The following is a 25,166-nucleotide window of genomic DNA, read 5'->3' on the forward strand; positions in this document are numbered from 1 at the left end:
TGTCCAGAACCAAGTGTCTACTGTATTTTGTACGCTGGAATAAAATACTCAATCTTTTTATATATGAACTTATTGAGTATACAAATCTGAAATTGAAAGCAGTGTTGGGGTACGAGTCAGTCAGGTGGTTTTGCTTCTGTGTGGCGTATAGTCTTTATATTTAAGAGGAAATTTTTATAAAAGCAGGATGCAAAATGGTAGCCGAACTTTATCCGCTTTTGTCTTTTAGTGGCTATAATTTCAATTTAAAAACAGATGGTGAGACTTTGTTTTTTTGTTTCAAATAAATGGGGAAGAGCCACTTTTTAGAGAAAAAAACTAATCTTCTTTTTCAAAAAAGTGACCCTTAATCGATTTTTGATAAATTAAGACAATATATGATTACTGTATTACAAATTTGAATTTTTGGTAATAAAGATGGGAAAATGGATAAAGCTTGGTCACCAACGTATACTTTACTCGTTAGGTAATTACTTTTTGACCAATTTTGCAATTTGGTTTACGTTGATGTAAAATTAGCATTTGTTCATTTTCTAACTAGTTTCCGTTCTCAATTTTTGCTAACTAGTTTGAGTTCTTTCTTTTTCCTAACTAGTTTGTGCTGTTTCCATTGCAGTTGGAATTTGATTGGAGGAAACTATCAGATGATATGTGTGTAAATGCTTGGGCTATCTGGTAATCAATCATTCAAAGCTCATCTTTATTAATGGATCTTTTCATCAGCTGCTTAATTAGTAGCATCATAGGCTTAGTAATACAGAAAACACAACATAATTCCTGCGTTTCACGCTTCTAAGTTAGCCGAAGCACTTTGGTTGAAGGAGTTTCGCCTTGCCGATGCTAGAATAGTCTTGTCTGCAACTATAAAATAGGCAGCCCCGGCCACTGCAATGACAGAAAAGAAACAGTGCTCGCTCTATTATTTTTAAAAAACGTCAACTAAACAAGTCAAGTTTGTACACCCTTTAATTTATAAGTGTATCTCTCTACCTGTGGAGATGATCAGAGCCTGAGCAGTGTGATTAAGGTTTGCTCTCGCCCAAGGCAGCATCCTAGCACTAGCCAACTAGACATGTTTGAACCAACAACATAATTAGATATCACTTTTCAAGTAATAGATAATAATCATTATAAAGTCCTCTAGAATTCAGATTGCTTACAGTTGGAACGGCGGTTGCAATAGTGGCAACCACAGCTGCCTTTGCTCCTGCAACAACACCTTCTGCACGAACCAAAATTAATCATCAAGTTAATTGTAATGATATATGAAAAAAGATCGGCAACTGAAAAAATAAGCGAGTGTTAGTGTGTTACCACGAGAACATCGCTTTGCTGTGGCTAGCCTTTGCTCAAGTGAAATCAATGAGTTCCTTTCGAGAGGAGACTGAGCCATATTTTTCGCCATTGTAGGTCTTAAGAAAATGCTGGACTGTGTTGTAGTAGATTAAGAGAGGATCTCGATGTTTGATCTGAGGAGTTGAGCAGATTGTGGTAGGGTATTTATAGTTCAATTCGGAGGTGGTTGTTAGAGTAGTTTGATGGTTTCAGGTGAATACTAACGTCAGAGTCCCTTGTTTATATTTTTTTCACTTTAGTTCACCTCTTGTTTTGGTCGGTTGATTTATGCGTCCTCTTCCCTGTTGCATACGTACACCTGCACCATGTCATGTTTCTCTGATTTGGACTGGGCTGTTAACGAAACGAATATTTAATGAAATATTCGGTATTCGAATTCGTTTAGTATTATTCGTGTTCGTTTATTAACAAATACAAATACGAATTCAAATTTTAAAAAATATTCGGTTCATTAACAAATACAAATTCGAATAGATAAATATTCGTATTTGTTATTCGCTTAATTATTCGGAAATTCTATATTATATATATATATATATATTATTTTATATTATATAGAAAAATATTATATTTCTTATTTAATAGGGTTATGGATTATTTTGGGACCAGATATTAAATTAAATCAGCCCAGTCCATATACTAAAAGGTTGAGCCGCTGGAAGTTCTATTGTATGATCTTGGAATTAATCAAGGCGTATTAAACTTTACATTTTGGTTGTAATTTGAATTTTATTTTCTTTGGATTGGATGATTGTAGTCTGTATAATTAGTACTTTATAGTTTGCTTAAAATGGTGAAGCACGAGAGTTTATAACTTTTGTCACGGGCTAGCACTTCAGTTATTTAGTTCCATTTTGTTTTAAATGAGTACTTTAAACGAATACGAATAGTTCGTGAATCCAACCGAATCCGAATACGAAAACAAATAATTATTCGGATAATAAACGAATACAAATCCGAATATATGTATTTGAACCGAATACAAATATGAAAATTAAGATATTCGTTTCGAATTCGTTTCGTTAACAGCCCTAATTTGGACCTTTACTCTGCTTAATACTGGGTTAAATATGAGGCAAGTGATTGTGTCCAAAAAACTTCGATCGACAATTTAACGTATTGTTTTTTAATGTATGAATTTTAATGAATTACATCTGATTTGATTTTATCCTTTTGATAAAATTTCGTAGAGTTGATGAGTATTTGTAGAATTTAAGTATAATATTTCAAAATCTCATTTTGATGGGATTTCAAATGATTAACGCTACTTCCCCAAATTTCCCCCCAAATGACATGGGAGATATATGACTTATTTTAATGGGATGATTTATGTGCATAGTTCCATTATTATTAGTTTTGAGTGGAATCAATCATAGATGACCAACTAGATTTTGAGGAAATTCTGGGAACGGTATTTTGGTTACTTAGCATTTTCCATTTCAAATATCCTAAAATAATCTAACAAAATCCATCATTTTATGAATTTCAAAAAAAATCCATCAATATTGAATACTACCAGATTTTAAAGGATTTTAAACAATCTCAATTGAACCAACGAATTTTGAAACATAATTTAAAATCCTAATTATTACAACATAATTTAAAAGCATAATTTAAAATCCTAATCGAATACATTCTGATGCATTTTTTAACCGAATTGAATATCCTCAAATTTCATGAATAAAAAAAATCTTTTAAAATCCCAATCGAATACAACCCCTCAAAGTAGATCATTCATTGCAAATTTGATGCAAACTAATTATCAACTAATTTAATTTAATTATTCTGTTAAAATCGAAAATTAAAAATATCTAAAACTGAAAATTGATAACATAGGAGGGTAGAGGTTGTTTTGGACTTTAATATATTTACTAAAACTTGCTATTTGATTCATGGAATCAATAAAATTTGACTTTGATTATCCCTATTTTTTTAATTTGAGATAATAATCCAGATTTTATCATGATTTTGTGAACGAAGTTTTAATAATCACATTAAACCCCAAAACAAGCTATACTTCGACTAACAGAATGATCAAGTTAAGTTAATTGATAATCAATTTGAGTCAAATTTATAAAGCGTCAAATTATTTGAATTTTTTGAAAATAGTCGGTCACCAACTTGATAGCTATACTTCGACTAACAGAATGTTCAAATTAAGTTAATCGATGATCAGTTTGAGTCAAATTTATAAAGCGTCAAATTATTTGAATTTTTTTGAAAATAGTCGGTCACCAACTTGATATTTAATTGTTCAATATTTAATATGCTGAAAATTTTACTAATACATACTACAATTTAAGTGTTTGTGTTTATATTTGTGATAAAAGACATGATAAATGATTTAATAAAAATTTGCTCAGATTTGTTAATTGAAAACTACGTGAACATAGCGGAGTTTAGTTGCTTACTAACCAATTAATAGTCGGGATTTATCTTCTGTTTGTCACTGGGAGACTCAGATTCGACTCTGATTTATCCGAAAAATATTAGAATGAATATTATAAGACATATAAGTCTGCATTGTCAAAAAAAAAAATTGGCTATGGAAGTTTATGTGAATTTAGGATCAGGCGTGATAGCCGGAATCGAAGTTACTGGTTATGGCCAGTCTGATATTAGATTTTAAAATAATTTATTGTTGTTATAATATACAGCGTGTTTGTATGGGTTTAAAATTCAGTTTTTAAATCATTTTCTATTTTAATCTGAAAAATATTATTTTGTCTAATAAGTCAGAAGCCAATTTAAAATTAGAATTAAGTCATAAACTAACTTAAAATTAGAAGTTAGCTTGCTTTAAATTAGTTTTAGGCACTTTTTTCATTGATTTTTTTGATAAAAATTACTCATGAGTCATAAGTTACCCATTAATTATTTTATTTTTATTATTGTATTTTTAATAATTAATACGTCATTAATAAGTGAAAAAACATCTTAAATATGTCAGTTTATCACTTAAGTCATGTTATATCATAAATCACGATTTTAATCTAAGTCAAACGAGCTCATAATCATTGTTAGTGAAATAGAAGTTGTTTTTAAGATTTTCATAAATATTGTCAAATTTTAATTATTTTTCTTATATTTATTTAATCAAATATGTTTTGATATTTTATATTGTGTGATATAATAAGTGTTTAATTTTAAGCCACATTTTTTGTTGTCCAGGGTGAAGGAATACATCTTTCATATCTTAGAAAGACAGATGTACTTTTACTAAAGATACATCCAGACATTTAAAGCTAGGGGACTTGCTCTAACATTAGTCAGTATTTGAGTCTTCGGTCAACTTCAAATACTCAGCGGTAGATTTGATTAGGAATCTCTTTGTCTCGGTTTAAAGTTGTTTTTAATTTTAAATTTAAACATATTTATTTATAGGGAAAATAGATTTTTTTGACGCTCAACTTATAGGATTTTTAGAAAGTTACCACCCAACTATTTTTTTTTTCGTCACTAATATTAGGTTTGGTTTTCTTTTTGACCACCAACTTAGCTTCGGATTTGATTACTAGTATTATGATACTCCCTCTGTCCCTCTAGATTCTTTAGAGTTTCCTCTTTTGAATGTCCCCCCTCATTTCTTTACATTACAAAACTTTCCTAAAATAGTTAATGGATCCCACCACTTTTCTACTTTTTCTTCCTTTTCACACTACTTTTACTCCACTATCTCCCTTTTATATATTAAAAATCAATGTGTCCCACCACTGCACCCACTTTCTTTCTCTTTTCCACTACTTTATACATATTTCTTAACCTCCGTGCCCAAACTCAATGTAAACTATTGAGGGGGACGGAGGGAGTAATTTTTTTGTCACTAAATTTATTGCGTCTTTAGAAACTAACCACTCAACTATAATTTTTTTAATTTACTCACTAGTGTTAGATTCAACTTCTTCTTTTTTGTCATTGAAGTTAGGTTCGAATTTAATTATTAGCATTACATATTATGTGTAGCATTATTAAAATATAATGGTGGTCTGTAATAATTTGATGATTTAATATATGTTTGTATCTTTATATATAGTAGTTTTTATGTCTCCAAGGTCGTTTACCTTCGATGATAAGAATTTTCAACGCATTTTATGGCCTTTAAAAGATGTAGTTTCAATTATAACTATATTTTTTTTCTTCCGAATGAAAATTCAGCGTTTGAATTTTTACACACAAAAAAAATCACAAAAATAAGTTATGGAACTATGTTTTATTAGTCTTAAATACGTGCTAAACAGTAGAAAAAACTGTAAACTAATGAGAGGGACGGATGGTAGGGGCGAGCAAAAAAAACCGAAAAACCGAAACCGAGCCGAAAAACCGAAAAACCACACCGAAAAAAACCGAAACCGACAAAAACCGAAAATAACCGTAGCTCAACCGAACCGACGGTTAACCGAACCAACGGTTACGGTTTTACACCTAAAACCAAACCGAAAAACCGAACCGCTTATATAATATTATATAATTTATTATATATTATATATTTAATATAAAATAAATTATTACATTGGTATTATTGGTATATTATCTGCTAAGCAAGGAACGATCCACCTCAACTATAGTTACAAGTCAGCAAGTTACAGTAGTTTGTTATATTTAAGTAGAGAGAGTAGTAGAGTAGTTAGTAATTAACATCATTTTCATAAAGAGATACTGTGTAACTAAGCCTTGTACTTAATTATGTTAATTTCTAAGTAATGCAAGTTCATTTCCTTAAAAAAAAAACACTGGGCTGATTTATACTTTACATAATGGATCATCTTTACATACCGTAATAGTGCTCATCTACTTCATTTCGATTATATTAATAAGTATTTATATTTTTTTTCTTATTTATTTTGGTAAAATACGTACTAATGAATAATATTTAATTAGTGATTATACCTTATTTTTTATTAAAAATTTTTTTGAGTTGATTATTAAATTTGTATAATATTTTTTATTATAAGAAACCGGAAAAAACCGTAACCAAACCGAAAAAAACCGTTTGAAACGGTTCGTTAACGGTTTTAAGGTAGAAACCGAACCGAACCGACATGTACGGTTCGGTAACGGTTTTAGCTAAAAACCGAGCCGAACCGACCCGTGCACACCCCTAACGGAGGGAGTAATAATAATATAAAATGATGCATTATATATAAGGAAGTGAGGACAATCATCGAAAATTAAGTTTTCCTCTCTATTTATTTATCTTGAAAATTGTAATAAGATAAAGTTACTAAAATTTTTGAAGATAAATTTAAAAGAGATCTTAGACTGAGCTAGTCGATTGAAACTTTAATAGCGAAAGATGATGCGTCATATCACTCGATTACACTTTATCTTATGAGAGAAGGTGAATTGTTTGAAGCCATTAATTTCATATTCATGATTTATTGAATTTTTAAAATCTAATTATGATTTTTCCTGATTTTAATTTTCATCGGCTCATTTTATATTATTATTGCTATATATAAAGATATAAACATACGACACATCATCAATATCATACATAATATCACTATGTATAAATGATACTACAAAAAATTGTCATAATGCTAGTAAATAGTAATCAAATCCGAACCAAAGTTGGTGGCTAAAAATAAAACCAAACCCAAGAAGAAAAAATAAATTAGTTGGGTGGTAAGTTTCTAAAAACACTATAAGTTGAGTGGCAAAAAAATCTATTTTCCCTTTTTTATATATAAGTAAGAAATTGATTTGAAATCAGAATTAAATCAGAAAATGACTCAAAACTAGAATTTGGTTTGAGATAATTTTTTCAATAAATTAATTTTTATTTTTTCGATAAAACTTATTAATAAATTATAAATTATTCAATATCACTTTTATTTTTAATATTACGTGTTTAATAACTCACAAATTAATACATTAGTAAATTAAAATTATGAAAAATAATATTTTAAAATTTTCAATTGATTATATTAAGTTACTTTAAATTATAAACCATTAATTTAAAACTCACCCCAACCGAACGAGAGATTGAGGGCTCATGGTTTTCCTTTTGAGTCTATTTGAGGTGGGCAGCCACCCAGCCATGAGCCAACTAGTGCACTAGCTTTTTCGTTGTTCAAATACTCCCTTTTTATCTGTCCACTTTATATGTAAAAATTTGTCTCTATTTATCTGTCCATTTATATAATCAAAGCAAAATTTTCCATCTTTATCCTTTTTTATGTTTTAAACGTGGCTAATAAATATGTTAAGTTTAATGCGCATAAATCATCTAAAAATCTGAAAAGATATTTGACTTTGATATGAAAAAAATATTAAGGCTGGTGGCTACTACTACTCTGTAGTCTGTACTGATATATAAAGTCAGAAGATTAGCAGCTCGTATAAGTTTAGTTGCCTGCATTTATGAAGTATACTTCGTATATTTTTTTCAACTGGTGTTGCAGATAATGGAGTAATCCCATCACTATTTAATCATGATTAAGTCATTAAATAAGCGCATTGTTGGAAGTTTTTTATCCAACTTAAATTTTCTTAAGATGCGTGAAATTTTCAAAAGTGGACAGATATATAGGGCCGGAGGGAGTACTATCTAATCTTATCTTACTGCAGGTTTGGGCAAACCTGATATTTATATGGGCTAAAATATATCTCTTATGTGGAAGCAAGAATATTTATTTTCTATCTTATAAAAAGAAATTTTTATTCTATAAAACATGATTCTCACATGTTTTGTAATTGTAAATGATATTTATATACAAAATCTGACATAACAAATACTCGTTCTTTATTGTTAAAATAGAGCAAAATCTATTTCAAATTTAGTTAAATTATTATAAAAGTTTTGTCTCATAAATGAAAAAGAATGTAAATTTTCATGTTTTTTAAGCATCACAAATTCCTTTTCTCTCTCCCTTCCTCTCTCTTTTCTTTTTCCTCTTTTCGTTTCTATCGTTGGTTCCGATCTCCTCCGTGATCGGAATTTCGATCTGTATAAGGATGGTAAACAAGCAGCGAGAAAGAGAATAAAGATGATTTCGTCGATGGTGAATAAAGATGATTTCGTCGATGGTGATTCTACGAGCCTTATTATAGATTCGGTAACATCTTTTCTTTCGATTTATTTGTAATCAACTTCTCTCCGTCTCTCAAAAAAGGTGCGTTTTATTTTCGTGTTTTGTTGGTTTTGGTATATTGTTATGGTATCATGTGTACATCATCGCATTTTTTATTTCTTTCTTATTTGTTTTGTTCTTAACTTTGTATTGGATTTTCTCGGTGATCGGAATCATTGTTTTTGTATCTTCTTTGAAATTTTATTCGGATTAGTCAGTGATTCATGTTGAGTTTTAAGGATTCATGTTGAGTTTTAAGGTCTAAATTTTTCTAACATGCTTTGTCTTGTCCGAATTTGCCAGAATATTGTTTAAAACGTGGGTCTTTTTAATTTTATATATGTTCTTGGTGTTCTTAATTGTTGATTGTGTGGATGTATTTAGTTAGTGTTTGATCTTTTATATTATAAGTTTCAGTTTTAAATTGTTTTTAAGTGAATGTACGAATAATGATTATCTTGTTATGACTTAAATATCAATAATTTTATTATTGTATAGTTTTATATATCAAACTTGATTTCATGTTAGAGCATCTCCAACGGTGTTGGCTATAATCGTTGGCTAAATTGGACCTGTAAGACATTATGTAAAATTTGCTGAACCTGTAAGACATTTTGCTTCAATGGTATTGGCTATATTGGTCGGCTATAATTTAAAAATAGTATGGTATTAATATTTTAGATTGTTAAAATAGAATATATCAGTTCAATATGGTAATAAATGATGTGCAATCATCCTACAGATTTCTTACAGACCTGTAGAGGTTCAACAAATTTAGCCATCCATAGGAGGTTGGCTAAAATTATAGACAACAGGTTCACGTGGTTGGAGTATGATTTTTTCAACAGATTAGCTAAATTTTTTATATTTGGAATGACAACTCATTTTTTAACTAAGGGGTTTGTATGGTTGGAGATGCTCTTAGTGTATATTATTTTTTTAAAAAAGGATAGCATTAATTTCTTCAGTTATATTTCATAGATAGAAATTATTTGTATAATTGGAATTTTATATTTACTTGTATAAATATTTAAGGTGCTAATTGATAGCATTTTGATTTGATTTGATTTGTGTTTGGTAAGTATTTTATGTGTATTTATTCTGCTTAATTGGCATTAAATTTGTTGATTCATCTTTTACTAAATAGTAATGAGAATTTTTTGGTTGCCATATTTGATGGCTTTTATTTAGGTCTTGATATTGATCAAGAAATTTGTACCATTTTGGGTGGCCATAATTGGTGGCATATATTTTGGACCATTATGGGTAGTCTTGATTAGTATCTAACCAAAGGTGAAACCTTGGGTTAGATATTTTTCTTATACTATTTAGTATTCATCTTTTATATTTTATAAATTTATGTTGATGTTGAGTTTTTAATAATTACCAGGGATTTTCAATTATTAATAGAGCGTTTTGTTTTTATATTTCAGGGATGAAGTGGATTTAAAGCTTGGGATGTTTTATTTCAGACATTAAGTGTTATTGTCTAAACTTCCGGGGACATTTTCATGTCTTTCGGTTAGATAATAAGCTTTTTGAATGAAAGAAACTTCTCGGAGTATTGGCGTATCTCGTTCTTTAGTAAAAAAAAAAAAAAAAACATGCTACTATAACTTGTGGCAACATAAATTACAAAAGTCTATTGACTTCCACCTCATATTGTACATCGGGAACGGTTGGTTTACTCGCTCGCTTCCGGCTTTCATTGGGGCCTTGCTACCACTCGCTCGCTTCCGGCTTTCATCGGGGTATATGTGTCATGCTCATTCTTAACAAGCAATTGATTTCTCATTAAGAGCATCTCCAAAGGTGTTATGTATAACTCTTAGCTATAATACAATATATAGATAATAATTTAAAATTATAGCTAATAGGTTCTATGTTAACTCCAATGGTATTATGTATAATCATATTATCTAAAATTATGCATAATTCATTTAGAGGTCCTTTAAATCTAGTTATCCAAATTTTAGTTATCCATATTTTTTTGCTAAAAGGTAATGGTTGGAGTGTTTCACATTTTACATATCCTCTAAACATGCCAACTAGATGCCAACTAGATGACACATAGATGCCAAATTGATGATATAGCTAACAGGTCTCTACTTATAATAATAAGCACAATTATGAAAACGTAGCATTTTCATCAAGTCATTATAAATAATGCGATTCAACAGAAAAGACTTTCGTTCAACTTATGTTCATGCTTTGCTGCTTCCTGATTTCTTATCTTTCGACTATAAGAGGAGTTGGTTGCTGCTCTTAAGTTTGGAGGACAAAGCAAGGGTGTCTTTAGTTTAGTTTATTCAAGGGTGTCTTTAGTTTAATATGTTTATGCTTTGCTGCTTCCTGATTTCTAATCATTCGATTATAAGAAGAGTTGGTTGCTGCTTGCAACCTTTTCTTCGGTGGTTCCTGTGCTCAAAAATTTGCAGAAGTGTACTCTGTCTTTCAGCCCATCTCTCCAGACTCTTGCTGCAGCCTATATGCAAAGTAAAACGGGAGCACAATATTAAAAAGTAGAACAAAGGGGAAAAGCTTATATATCGTCTTTGGCAATTATACAACTACACGCATGAATGGTACTACAGGTTTTAGGAGAAATAGTTACTTGTTTGCCTTTAGTTGGGTTCCAAACAAGATCAAACCACACCAGTTGGTTTCCACCAATCATATTGAGGCCACAGCTACCAGCTAGGGTTAAAAATGGGGTGGATAAAATGGGGAACCCGTCCCAACCCGTCCCGAATGGGGCAGATCCGCCCCGCTAATATGGGGAATGGGGTAGTGACGGGGAATGATTTTCTGCCCCGCTAAAATATGGGGCAAATATGGTATTTGTTGAATCCCCGCGGGGATTCCCCGCCCCGCCCCGCATATATTTAATATAAATAAATAATTATATTTAATATAATATATTTATTATATTTAATATAATATATATATATTATATTTAATATTATTATTTCATAATACACAAAACTATAATTTTACTTTTAATATACATGTCTCCTATATTTTTATTAAATTCTGGAAAAAAATTACTAAATTTTAAATTAATTATTTAAAGTGTAATATTATAGCAGCGGGGCGGGGCGAAATTATATTAAATCCCCGGTGGGGCGGGGATGGGGATTAAAAATAAATCCTCGCGGGGAATGGAGCGGGGACGGGGCAGGAAAAAAATATATGGGGCGGGGCTGGGAAATCAAATCCCCGCCCCGAACCCGCCCCATTTTTAACCCTACTACCAGCTTTGCAGCTTAAGAAACATGCAAACTCATCTTGCAAAATTTGTAATCACATTGTTTTGTGAAGTTTTTTTGCATAATTTGAAGGCCAAAAGAAACATATCTTCTTTTTTTTTTGAAAAGCGAAAATTTGGAATTCATTAAAACTCAGAAATTCTTACAAATCTCCTGCGGGGATGAGACAAAAGCAAACTGAAATAGTATGACAAACTACTAACAAAAGATGTTGCACATCAAGCAACCCTGGAAGAGAACCTGAGACCTAAACAAAAGTAGAACAAATAGAACATAAAAAAACACCACATAACAGTGCATAACACACTGAAGAAACTACAGAAGTGATCAAGGCCCCGCTTTCTTGGCAGTTTTCCCATGCTTCATGATCTCGGCGGCTTGTTCCATTCCCAACATTCCATCAGCAGCTCCACTACCACTTACTGGAGCTTTTAGACAGCCAAGCTTTGGAAGGAGATCTGCTATAACCCCCAATATGATGCTCTGCAGCACATCATTAGCCAGAACTCCAGTGCCCACCATTGTGTCAAGTGCAGTTTCAGTAGAATTGAATACTTGAGAGGAATAGCCTGGTTTACGACCATCCATCAGAATGATGGCTTCAAGAGAGAACAGACCATTCTTTTTAAAGCAGAGCTCATTCAACACTTTTGCCTTACCCTTATCCCGACCTCTCCTTACAGCCTCGACAGAAGACTCAGGCTCAGAATAAATGAAACCACCAGAAGAAGAACTCCAGTCCCCAAGCTTAACATTTGAAAATAAAGGCACATACGGGGGACCCAAATATACCCCACCAGGAATCTCCAGGCGGCGTTAATGAAGCAGACCTCCCCTAGAAGACTCAGTGGACGCAAAACCCAGCAACAATACTGTGGACTGTTATACAGCTGTGAGGAAGTGAGTGGACAATCCAAAAGATTTATCTAACCCACCTCAAATTCTTTCAGATTTGGTCTGCTTAAACCCTTCTTGGCTAAGTCATCGGCTTGTTCATTCAAGTACCTAGGAACAAAATGAATAAAGATGGACTTGTTTATGCGATGTTGAAATTCGAATTCTACACGCTTAAGAGGGAATTTTATAAAAATTCCTTCATTAAACGCACTGACCACCTCAGATGAATCGGAGCATATTACTACTCTTTTGTGATCAATTTCAGTTTTTATCAACCAGTGTATAACTCGGAGAACCCCTTCCAACTCGGTATATGATGCGTTGCATGCGCTTACCGGCCCTGAGAATGAAAAGATTGTCTTGCCAGAACGATCTTTCAAGTAGCCCCCAATACTCCCTCCGAGATTAGAATCACTTATCCTCCCCCATGCTCCGTCTACTGCTGCAACATAATCAAAATGGTCCCTTTTGTGCTTCCAGAAAGAGGATGAGATTTTAAATAACCGAACAGCTATTGCTCCTTGGGGGTTTACACGCCATAACGGATCGGCACCAAAACTGAATAAGCCAGACGCAATCCCCCATTTGTCTATTCGCAGGGCGATTATCTCTTTCAAGCTATCTCGACTTATCTTTTTTGTAGAGAAAACCGCTTCGTTTCGAGACAACCAAATTGACCACATTACTGCTACTACAACTATTTGCCATATTGAACCTATTTTAGCCGAGGAGAAGACTGAGAGTAATTTTATAAGGGAGAAATTACCACTCCTGTGAATTAGCCAATTGATACTCCACCACTGACCCACAAAATGCCATCCCCAGGCAGCCAACGTACATTCCCAGAATAAATGAGATACTGACTCCTGAGCTCTCTCGCACCAAGGGCAGATTGTAGATGATCCACGTATCCTTGAACTGATGAACATTCTCGTGGGAATAATGTTCCATTGGACTTTCCACAGAAAGACTAAAATTTTCGGGGGGGCTTTGATATTCCAAATTACTCTCCATATGTAGCTACGGGATTGTTCAGGGGCACTAGAAGATAATATAAGATCAGAACACGACTTTGAAGAGAACTGCTCCTTCCCTGGAATCCATAACAGTGCATCCACCCCTGCCGATAAAATCACTTAATCAAGCAACACGGACAAAGGAAAGAAGTCTGCCATTGATTCGACTATCGCGGAGTTTAGCCAAAGGCATGAATCCACTTTATTTTTCCTCCAAATCTTGAAGAAATCAGCCACTCTAATGTGCTTTGAGAGTCAGTTCGACTTATTATATATACTCAAACATGAAGTTCAAAACATTGAACAGGATTCGGAACTTATTTAAAAACTGTTAAAATACTATTTGATAACCCGTGCCAAGCACGGGTTCAAATAAAATTTTAAAATTTGTTATTTATTAGAAGAATAATGTCTTTTTTAGTTACATTATCATATTTTTATTATACCTATTTAAATTATTATTTTTAAATGATATTTAAATTATTGTTATTTAATATAAGACTTTCTATATATTAAAATTTGATCCTACTTTAAATTTATTTCATAACAATATGGGTCTCTGTTCTATGGAGTATACAAAATAAGAGTATTGGCGTCCAAAATTATTTAAAGATAATCTACTCGTTTCAATTTTAATTTTTTTAGTCTACAATATTTGTAAATATGTGACAATTTGCAGGTTATGTTCTACAATATAATCGTTGCAATCAAAAGATATTAAAAAAAACAATTATATTATAAATCACTAAACACTATATATGTTCTAAAATATAACTCATAAGTAGAATAATGATCTTAAGAGCATCTCCAACCATTGAAAGCCTTGGCTAAAAAGTGAGTTGGCATACTTAAAATAAAAAAAATTAGCCAACAGGTCAAAAAACTCAACTCCAACCATGCTCAGTTGTTGTCTATAAATTTAGCCAACCTCTTTCGGATGACTAAATTTGTCGAACCTGTACAGGTCTGTAAGAGCATCTCCGACGGCGTTGGCTATAATCGTTAGCTAAATTGGACATGTAAGATATTATGTAAAATTTGCTGAACCTGTAAGACATTTTGCTTCAATGGTACTGGCTATATTGGTTGGCTATAATTTAAAAATAGTATGTTATTAATATTTTAAATTGTTAAAATAGAATATATTAGTTGAATATGGTAATAAATGATGTACAATCTTCCTACAGATTTTCTTACAGACCTGTAGAGGTTCGACAAATTTAGCCATCCATAGGAGGTTGGCTAAATTTATAGATAACAGTTGAGCATGATTGGAGTTGAGTTTTTGGAGCTGTTGACTAAATTTTATTATTTTAAGTATGCCAACTCATCTTTTAGCCAAGGGCTTTAGACGGTTGAAGATGCTCTAAGAAATCTGTAGGAAGATTGCACATCATTTATTACCATATTGAACTGATATATTCTATTTTAACAATCTAAAATATTAATAACATATGTTCTTTCTATCAATCTATCATATGCTGTGAGGAATTTTTGCTATCACAAGCGTACTAGTAAGTAATTACTGTAACCGAGTGTTTCCGAACTCAAAACCCACACAGTTCAAGCCAAATCATCTGTTCTGCTTTCATTTGCTTGCTTATCTCGCTCAGCCCAATATTCACAGTGACCTGATTCAGGATTGAAAATTTTCTTTTGGATCAAAAGTAATATACTTTTGCAGCGGGAAACAAAGATGTTGGATCCGAGATTCAATTCATCGGAACTCGGGGAATATGGTGACTAGAAGATATTGCTACATGATTATTGATCGATGTTTTAACATGTTTTTCTTTAGCCTTTTGTCATTTTATGAATGTTTGTTGTGTGTATTTACACCACAATCAAGGTACGCTATTTTAAACTTTTGAAGATTTATTATTATATTGATTTTGTTGGGTTATATGTTTATAAGTGTTAGATGTAGACCTGAATTTTGACAGTCTTGAATTCATGTATCTGCTTCTTGTTATTTTTTCTCGATCACTTTGTTATGAGATGTTCAAGACTAGTACTATAGTTATTTTGGTTAATCGTTATAGTCTTGTGGAGCCTATATTTTTGTAAGTCTAAATGTAAAGACAACCCTATCTGTTACATAGGGATGATAACTCAACAATAGAACAAGACAAGTAAATAACACTACGCCTGCACCGGAATCGGAAGATACGAAGACAAAGGTTGAAGAAGCCATCTACAGTCTTGAAGGAATAAGTTCACTGGAAGAAGTTCATTAATATGTTCATGCCTCAGTGAAGAATAAAGATTGAAGTATTCAAGATTGTGGAAGCAATGAAGATGTTGTCCAAGTACTCGAAAGATTTCAGTGCAACCCCTGAAGCAAGATATTTCTATATATCTTGGTTGGTTATTTATAATCAACAAACTGAAGCATAAACTAACCCGGAACCGACTGATCAATGTTTGTTGAGAAAGAAGGTACAATGTTTGACTTCAGTATTAGTCGCTTGTGAACCAGACAAGTGCACTAAGCGTCAGCACGTACGGAGCTTTGCAAAGTATTTATCGATCGAAGAATTGATCCAGTCATATCAAGTCATTTGTTCCAAAGCCAAGCCAAGTCAAGCCAAATGCCAGCTATGCCAAAGCTTATTGCTCAAATGCCATATGTCAAAGCTTCCACAGAAAGCCATATCAGGAAGTGACATTTTATATATGTGTGCACTTATATATTCGTATATGTACAAATATAATTATATATGTATATATGTATATTTAATTAAATATAATATATATAATATATATGTATATATGTTTTTTAAACATATGTATATGTATATTTATATGTATATATATTTAAATAAATATATATGTATATAGTATATATATTTATATTTTACATAAACATTTATATATTTAAGTGTATATATATATATATATATATATATATATTATATTATGTGCATAAATATGTGTATATTTATATCTATAGATAATTATATATATATCCCTATATATATTTATATTTATATTTACATATAATTTTATGTATATTATATATATTTAAATATATGAGAATATATTTAAATATATGTATATATATATTACTATATGTTTATATAAATATTATTTATATACATTTATATATATATCTTTATTTATACATATATTTATATAATATTATGAATATAATATAATATAATATAAATATATGGATGGAGCAAACTCAAGTCAATCTCAGTCAAAGGAGCGATAACAAGGAAAGCTCTTACTATGTGAGGAACAACATTTGACCGAAGTCAACAGCTCTTCCTCACTTAGAAGATTTTCTAAGTACATCACAATGGAGTATCCACACTCTTGAGGAGCAAACTTTGACCAAGTCAAAGTTCGTCCCCAAGAGATGAGAGAGAACAAGGGAGCACCTTCACTATGGAGAAAGTTTGAATTGGACTTAGAATATTTTCTAAGTCACATACATACAACACCATGGAAGCAACTTCACTTGGAGAGCAAACTTTGACCAAATCAAAGTTTGCGCCTCCAAGCCATTCTTGCAGTGGTGCACCTTGCTCTAACTTAGAAATTTTTCTAAGTATCATCACAAGTAAAGACAATGCACTCTTGTGGAGCAAACTTTGACCAAAGTCAAAGTTCGTCCCAAGAGATGAGAGAGAACAAGGGAACACATTCACTATGGAGCACAAGTTGAAGCATTTACTTAGAAAATTTCTAAGTCCTCACAGTGTACAACAGGGAATGGCGCAATGTTTGACTCCAAGTCAAAGCGCCAACTTTGACTTGAACCATTCTCTCCAAATCTGTCTAAGGCATTGCTCTACAGGGACACAGTGGAAATTCTCTTTTGGCGCAACCTTTGACTGAAACTCCTGGCGCAAACTTTGACTTCCCATTCAACTGTGTAGCGCAAGTTTGATTTCTTGGAATTAATTCTAAGTAGAAGACTCTGTGGAGACCTGTGAGGCGCAAACTTTGACTAAGTCAAAGTTGGCGCCACACACTCACATACATGGAAATCCTCCTGGCGCAAGTTCAGCTTCTTGGAGTTAGATTTATTTTGTTAAAACGAATCCGTCCAGGACGAACTCAAGTCGTCCAGGACGAACTCGTTAACCATGGTTAGTTTATGAAAGCCTATAAATATGTGATTGTGGTTCTCACAATTCACAACATCCTTCGGGATGAATGGCCAAGTGCTATGCACAAACTCTCTCAAATATACACACACCCTAGCCTAGTTTTGTACCATAAATATTTGTAGTGGATAGGGCTTGTAATATTTAGAAGAGTGGTCATTGTAGCCAACCTTCGGGTTTGGATTTGTAGCACCTTCGAGGTATTTATCAATATACAGATATACCTTGAAAATATTGTGTGTTGGTTTAATATTTTAATATCCTCAGAAACCGACCTAATAAATATCCGGAACACGAAACCCATTACAGGACTGCAATTTATTTATCCGCAAGATTTGAAAGAATTTTAAATTGTAGTGAGTATCGTATTCAACCCCCCTTCTACGATACTTTGGACCTAACAATTGACATCAGAGCGAGGTTGATTGATATACAAATCAGGATCCTTATCGTACGGAAAATCAAGAACCTAGCTTTCGATATTTGATTAGGGGAAATGTTCTTCCGGTTTGTGTTGTTGAATTTGTCCGTAGGCCTAAGCAAGGATTATCTGTCGGATACTGAACTTTGTACCAGGACTTATAAATTTATATTTTAAATTTTAATAAGTTTATTTTATAATTTTGACTTAATTTATTTTAAACTTATTAATTGAGTTTATTATGAATTAATTGAATTTATCTTATAAACTTAATTAAATTTACTTTATAAACTTTACTAAATTCATTTAATAAATTTGCTTAAATTTATTTTAGACTTGTAAAGTTTACTCTTAGACTTTATCAAGTTTATCATAAATATTTATAAATTTATTATTTAAATTTGTATAGTTTATGATTTAAATTTAAGTTAAAATCTAGAATATAAATTTTAGAGTATTTTAACTGATTATGGATATAAGTTCAAGTTCAAGGGTTCAATTTAGTTTGTTATGGAAGCTATGATTTAATTGGAGACGAGACACTTGAATATTTTCAAAAATTAAATTTATACAATAAATTTTAATATATTTACTAAATGAATTTGAAATAAATTTATTCTAAACTTTTCAGTTTATTATGAATTTATTTTTAAATATAATTATATTTATTTTATAGATTTGACTAAGCTTATTTTATACTTTATTTTCTTTCATCTTTTAAAACTTATTTTTTAAATTTATTTTCTCTATAATTTAAACTTAGTTTAAATAATCAAGTGTCCCGTAACCTTTTTAATTATTCTACACCAAGACGAATCAGATTGACATTTAGTTGAGACAGAGACAGATTACAAGACAAACACCGAGCTTTCAAATACCAGATTCTCAGAACCGGTAATGGAAGTACATTGATGACCCAATCCAATTGATTACTCAAAGGATTATTAGAAGCAGTTTTCTATGTTCGACAAAGATGATTGTGATTCAAAGAAGGTTCTATTGAAGACTAATTTGGTACTACTGACATTGGATTTTGAAGAAGGTACTTCAGGCCTTGATCTGAGTAATTACTCCTACTTGATTATCAGATCACCAGATCAGGATGGGAACTTGCTTTATGTGTTGAGTGCATCTTCCCAGGGCTCGGAATATCAACTTTGAATGGTACCACTGGTAGTAGGAAAAGAGAAGTTTTTACGAACGAATCTTCAAGGGATTTCAATCTAACTCAGTGATTCAGGGAAATACAATTACACAGTGAATTGTATCAATGCTAAATCCATCCAGAATCAACTGAACCAAAGACAGAGAACTGTGGAGGTTTAAGGATATAATTATTGAGTTACTACCGCACCAAATCAGTTTCGTGCATTTATGTCAGAACCTTAGGATTGAACAGCAGAGTTTGTAACTGCTGAATTTGAGGAAGCTCAAGTCGACGAAAGTTAACACTTTTGAAGAATGTGAGGACAGAACTTCAAGGATTAGCATAATACTGTCTGAGAGGTTTAGTCATGTCAGATTCAGATGGAATCCATTGGTTTCAAGTGGAGACTCTTCGAGGTTCAGTTCGACAGGTTGTTTGAAAACTGAGTTGGTCAGTACACACAATATTGATTGGTATCTTTAGCAAAGGAGGGTTGCTATATATATTGAAGCCTCGACAAACAAGGATGATAAGGTTTGTCTGGAATCTAAGTGGATGCTTTGAGCATCATAACAAGTTCTTATGCTACATAAGGAAATGTGTGAGATGGATCAGGTGCTGATGAGAAGGATGATTATGGTTATCTGGCTATCCCTAGCATTCTCTGAAGATGACTCAACACAATCACATTTGCTAACAGGGTACTTTTTAAAAACACTGAATGATAATAATTATTATTATTAAAAAAATATGACCAAGTTTTTTGGTGCTTTGGTATCAATATTGAATCTTGTTTATTTTAATTCTGAAATATGATAGAAATTTTATAGATTTATTTCATAAATTAAACTGTATGAGTTTTAAAAATTAAAACGAATATTTGACGTATGTCTAGAGTTTTGGTTCTTTTATTATATGTTGCAAAATTGATAAGGACTTCATTTTCTTTGAGTTTCTATTTGTCAAGTCAGTGTTACCATCGCCTTATTCGTCTTTATCGTAATTTTCTGAAAAACACTAAATGATAATAATTATTATTATTAAAAAAATATATGATCAAGTTTTTTGGTACTTTGGTATCAATATTGAATCTTGTTTATTTTAATTCTGAAATATGATAGAAGTTTTATAAATTTATTTCGTAAATTAAATTGTATGAGTTTTAAAAATTAAAACGAATAATTTCGTTGACATTATTATTCTATTGATAGGATATTATATTAATATCAATATTAACTCCTTATTTATCTGAAGTCTGAAGCATGATAAAAGATTTATAGAGTTGTTCCATATATTAAATTATATGAGTTTTAAAAAATTAAAACAAATAATTTTGTTGGTAATATATTTTTATTAGTGAGATAATTGTTATAATACAAAATCCTGACAAATATAGAAGTTTTTTGATAATAGTAATAATTGTCAAATAAAAAATTATGATGATAGCCAAATTTTGATATGAATTTTATAAAACTGTTTCATAAGTTAAATTGTTAGCGATTTAACTGTGCGGATAGGATAATAATCTTAACCAATATTGAAATTTTTAATAATAAAATCCGAATCAATATAGAATTCTTTTCATAATTGTATAATAATAATAATTATAAAATCCTAAAAATGTATAATAATAAGTATAAAATCCTAACAATATGAAAATCTTTTCATAATTTTATAATGGTTATTGTTATTAAATAAAAAATTTATATAACATTGTCCTAATCAATATTGAAGTTTTTAATAATAAAATTCTAATCAATACAGAAGTCTTTCACTGTTCTAATGAATATTGAGGTATTTTATAATAAAATTTTATTCAATATAGAAGTCTTTTGATAATAATATAATAATGACTATAAAATCCTAATCAATAATAATAAAATCCGAATTAATATAGAATTCTTTTCATAATTGTATGATAATAATAATTATAAAATCCTAAAAATGTATAATAATAAGTATAAAATCCTAACAATATGAAAATCTTTTCATAATTCTATAATGGTTATTGTTATTAAATAAAAAATTTATATAACATTGTCCTAATCAATATTGAAGTTTTTAACAATAAAATTCTAATTAATACAGAAGTCTTTCACTGTTCTAATGAATATTGAGGTCTTTTATAATAAAATTTTATTTAATATAGAAGTCTTTTGATAATAATATAATAATGACTATAAAATCCTAAATAATATGAAAGTGACCGAATTTTGGTACTTTGGTACCGATATTCCACCGAAACGTGGTTTCGCTTATTAATAAAGGGTATTGATAAGTATAAAATTCATAAAGAGGTCTACTCTAACACCTTAAAGTTTTAAATATATCTAAATAAATATTTGTTTATATCTTGACGGAAGAATAAAAAGATAGAAGAACAGCAAATGGAATGATAATAATGATAGTTAAGATATGTTCTTACAGCTATATCACAAAAATCACAAAAGGACTACATTGTGAAGGGGTGTGTAGAATGAAACTAAGTGGAGTTTTATATAGTACTAGCCTTTAACGAGTATATACTTCATAATTTATTATTTATAATTTAAATTTTAATATCATTTTATTAGTATTTTAGTATTAATGGATTGAATTTTAATTAAATTATATTATTCAACTGACTATATTTTCTCCCGATTACTTAAAAATGGACAAACCCTAATAAATATATATATATATATATATATATATATATATATATATATATATTAGGATTTTAGTACATTTAATCCGAATTTAGTACACATAGATTTAAAAATAGAAAAAATCAGAAAATTCTAATTTTTTCCAAACATAGCCGATCGTGTAATACCTTTGAAAGATTCAGTAATCTAATCAATCGAATTTCAACGTAATTTTTGTAATCTTGGTTTTTTTTACAACAACAATATTTAAGATTAGAGTTAGAAAGAGTTATGTAATGGTTATATTGAAATAGAACACGTTAAATTTAAAAAGAGTTATACACTACACCAAATATGGCCTATTGCAACACCAGCATGCATTTATGTTGCATAAAATGTTACAATAGACCAAAAATTTACGAGTCTATAGCAATATTTTGAAAAGTGTTACATAAAATAGGAAAGCGTTGCAAACAAAAGTGCCAAAAACAAATTTTAGATCAAACGTAATACTTTAAAAAGTGTTACAATACATCACATCAAATTTGGCTGAAATTTAGGCGGTGCTTCGATGTTTGTTAGGCGGGATTGTGAAAAGTTTGGCACCAATTTATAATTACACCAAAATTTTATAACCCGCATATTTTATTTCACTCTCTCAAACTTTCTCTGTAACGACTCGGATTTTTCGGCAATTATTTATCAATGTTTTATTAATTTTGAAAAGAGTAGGAATAAAATAATATGTTTTATTTTAATTTGTTGGATTTCGAAAACAATTTTGTGAGTTGCTGCAATTATGTGATTATTTGATTTAATTGTGATATATGTTAAATTGGCAATTTTAATTATGTATTCCTGTCTTGGCGGTTAATTTAGAATTTCAATTATTTTATTATTTTTGGTAATCAAATTTTTCTTTTGATTTCAAAATCAAGAATTTTGTTTTATTTGATCCCAAAAGTTTTATCCGGTATAAATTACCGAAATATTTAAATTTTAATATTTTATCTTTCTGTCAGATTCAAAAATATTTGAAAGCATGCAAATGATTATTCTAATTATTTGCAATTAAAATTGATTTTGAGCATTATTTGTGAAAATAGAGAAATGATTTTTAAAATATTAGTTTTTACAAATATTGTCAATTTGGGATTTCCAGAAATTTTAGTGATTAGAGATTTTTATTTCCTAAATTCAAAAATATTTTTAGGCCCCAAATTCATATTTATTGTTAATTATAACTTTTATTTCTAACTTGGGTGTGTAGTCCTTTGTATAGTATAAATAGTTTATAAAATCATTTTATTTTTACAAACATCAGTTTCATTAAACAACCAGAGTCAGCGGCGGGGAGATAATTGGGGGTTTAGGGTTCGTGTGTGTTTTTCAAATCAACCGATCCAGCCGCCATTTCAGGTGAGATATAGTACTTATATATGTATGTATGTGTATCGTATATGCCAGCTTGTGTGGTGATTTTGTTTAAATCGATGGTGGCTGGGGCTTGGGTTGCTGATTGGTGGCCGTGGTGGCGTGGCCACCGGAGACTGGTTGGTCGCAGGTGAGAATCGACTATGTGTTTGTATTAGATTATATAAGTAGGTACTTCTTGTTGTGCTTTCGGTGTTAACTTCGTGAGATTGGAAGCTAGGGTTGTACAGATGCTGGGATGTTGTACACTTGAGCAATTGAAGTATTTCTGCAAGCACACCAAGAATCATCGCACTGGAGCCAAAGATCGGGTTCTGTATCTCATTTATCTCGCGATTTGCAAGCAGCTCGATCCCAAAGGCCCCTTTCATCGTTAAGAAATCAAGTATGTGGGGAGATCTTGAATTGATTCATGTATTCTGTTTTTTATATGTTATGTTATGGTTTTATTAAATGTGTTATCAGCTTCTAGATTATTAAGTCTTGAGTAGTAATGAATGTAGTATCGCAATGGCAGTCTTATTAAGTATGTGGGTGCTGCGGTGCTGTTGAGTTGAAGCAGCATAGATAAATGACGACAAGCTGCAATTGTAGGCGGGAGAGATTGATTTTAAACCCCTGTGACAGAGGTCATAACCGCGGGAGTTGGTGGTAAAATCGAGCAGCGGAAGAGGAAACAAACAGAGGTAATTATTTTGTTGGTTGCATTCTATATGGTCGAGTCATGGAGGTCATCCTGTTCCCGGTTTTATATTGGTTCTCTCTTTCGGCCACTCTGTTTATTAATTAAAGTTCTTGCTTTCAACATTAAAGATAAACTTGTTTTGTAGTTGAATGATTTGTGAAACTGCTTCTGTGGTACCATTTATCATAAGTACAAGAATCATATAGAAAATAGAATTTATTTGGGTTGTATACCCGAAAATAACTTGGTTGATGGACGTTTGTAGGTTGATGATGAAGTGAATGCATTAGCACAACTGATGACTTGGAAAATGGCAGTAGCTAACATACCTTATGGTGGAGCTAAAGGAGAGATAGGATGCAATCCAGGGGAGTTGAGTATTTCTGAGCTAGAACGACTTACTATTTGCAAGGTTATGCTTATTGCTTTTTTTCATAATTTATTGTTGTTTCTGTCGAAAGACTTGTCTGTGCAATCTTTTTGTCCCGTTCTTATTATCTATTATGATTGTCCCGTTCTTATTATCTATTATGTCTGATGCCAGGAACTGTCAATGGAACTGTGGGTGTCAACAAGATGGCTATAGTTGATTCACTTGCAAACCAAGATGTGGAGATCTCTCTTTTGGACCTCAACCCCAAAACAAGATATAATTTGCATGAAAAACTTGTTGAGCCACTATCTCCTGCAGAACCACCAAAGGCTGAAGAACGTGCACAAGTCATTATAGATAATGTATATGAAATTATTATATACTAGGATTTGCACAAATGACAGGAATTTTTTTTTATTTTTCATTCTTTGTTTTCTTATGTAATTTTACTAACTTGTAATAAAGGAAATCTTATATGTGATTTTTGGTCTGATATGATTTGTTAATGGTATATTTAAATTTTCAACAGGATATTGCAATATGGACTAATAAAAATGGTTCATACATTGCCACTAAATGTTGCAGGTATGGAGAGAAACTAAACATAAAAATAATGTTACAATAGGCTATGAAAACATTGCAACTTTGTAACATATCTACCTTAAATAGTGTTACAAATAAGTGTTGCGATAGATTATTGTAACACAATAATTGTATTACTATAACTGTAAAAAGTGTTACAATAAAATT

General features: G+C 31.0%; 1 protein-coding gene and 1 long non-coding RNA gene across 4 annotated transcripts; one reads left to right on the top strand and one right to left on the bottom strand.

The window, feature by feature from the left end:
* Nucleotides 1-673: 673 nt before the first annotated feature.
* Nucleotides 674-1,482, bottom strand: LOC108222177 (early nodulin-93). Its single transcript, XM_017396081.2, has 4 exons — nt 1,315-1,482; nt 1,161-1,222; nt 991-1,066; nt 674-885 (listed from the first exon to the last, which is right to left on the bottom strand). The coding sequence occupies exons 1-4, from the start codon at nt 1,403-1,405 to the stop codon at nt 785-787; spliced, it is 330 nt and encodes a 109-aa protein (XP_017251570.1). The 5' UTR covers nt 1,406-1,482; the 3' UTR covers nt 674-784.
* A 21,771-nt stretch (nt 1,483-23,253) lies between these two features.
* LOC135152976 (uncharacterized) lies at nt 23,254-24,942 on the top strand. Of its 3 annotated transcripts, XR_010292360.1 has the most exons (5): nt 23,254-23,488; nt 23,579-23,743; nt 23,876-24,044; nt 24,309-24,455; nt 24,588-24,942. It is a non-coding gene; the product is annotated as an uncharacterized LOC135152976 (long non-coding RNA). The 3 variants fall into 3 exon arrangements; XR_010292361.1 differs by having other exon boundaries at nt 23,862-24,044; nt 24,309-24,942; XR_010292359.1 differs by having other exon boundaries at nt 24,309-24,942.
* The last annotated feature ends 224 nt before the right edge of the window (nt 24,943-25,166 follow it).

This window comes from Daucus carota, chromosome 5, assembly GCF_001625215.2.
Source record: "Daucus carota subsp. sativus chromosome 5, DH1 v3.0, whole genome shotgun sequence".
Lineage (NCBI taxonomy): Eukaryota > Viridiplantae > Streptophyta > Magnoliopsida > Apiales > Apiaceae > Daucus > Daucus carota.

What these genes read in the sequence shown, in the direction of transcription:
- LOC108222177 (XM_017396081.2), bottom strand. Translation starts at nt 1,405, where the DNA reads ATGGCGAAAAATATGGCTCAGTCTCCTCTCGAAAGGAACTCATTGATT. An exon ending in AGCAAAGCGATGTTCTCGTG is followed by an intron (nt 1,223 to 1,314) that starts GTAACACACTAA and finishes TGGTTCGTGCAG; the next exon opens with AAGGTGTTGTTGCAGGAGCA. An exon ending in GGCTCTGATCATCTCCACAG is followed by an intron (nt 886 to 990) that starts GTAGAGAGATAC and finishes CTGTCATTGCAG; the next exon opens with TGGCCGGGGCTGCCTATTTT.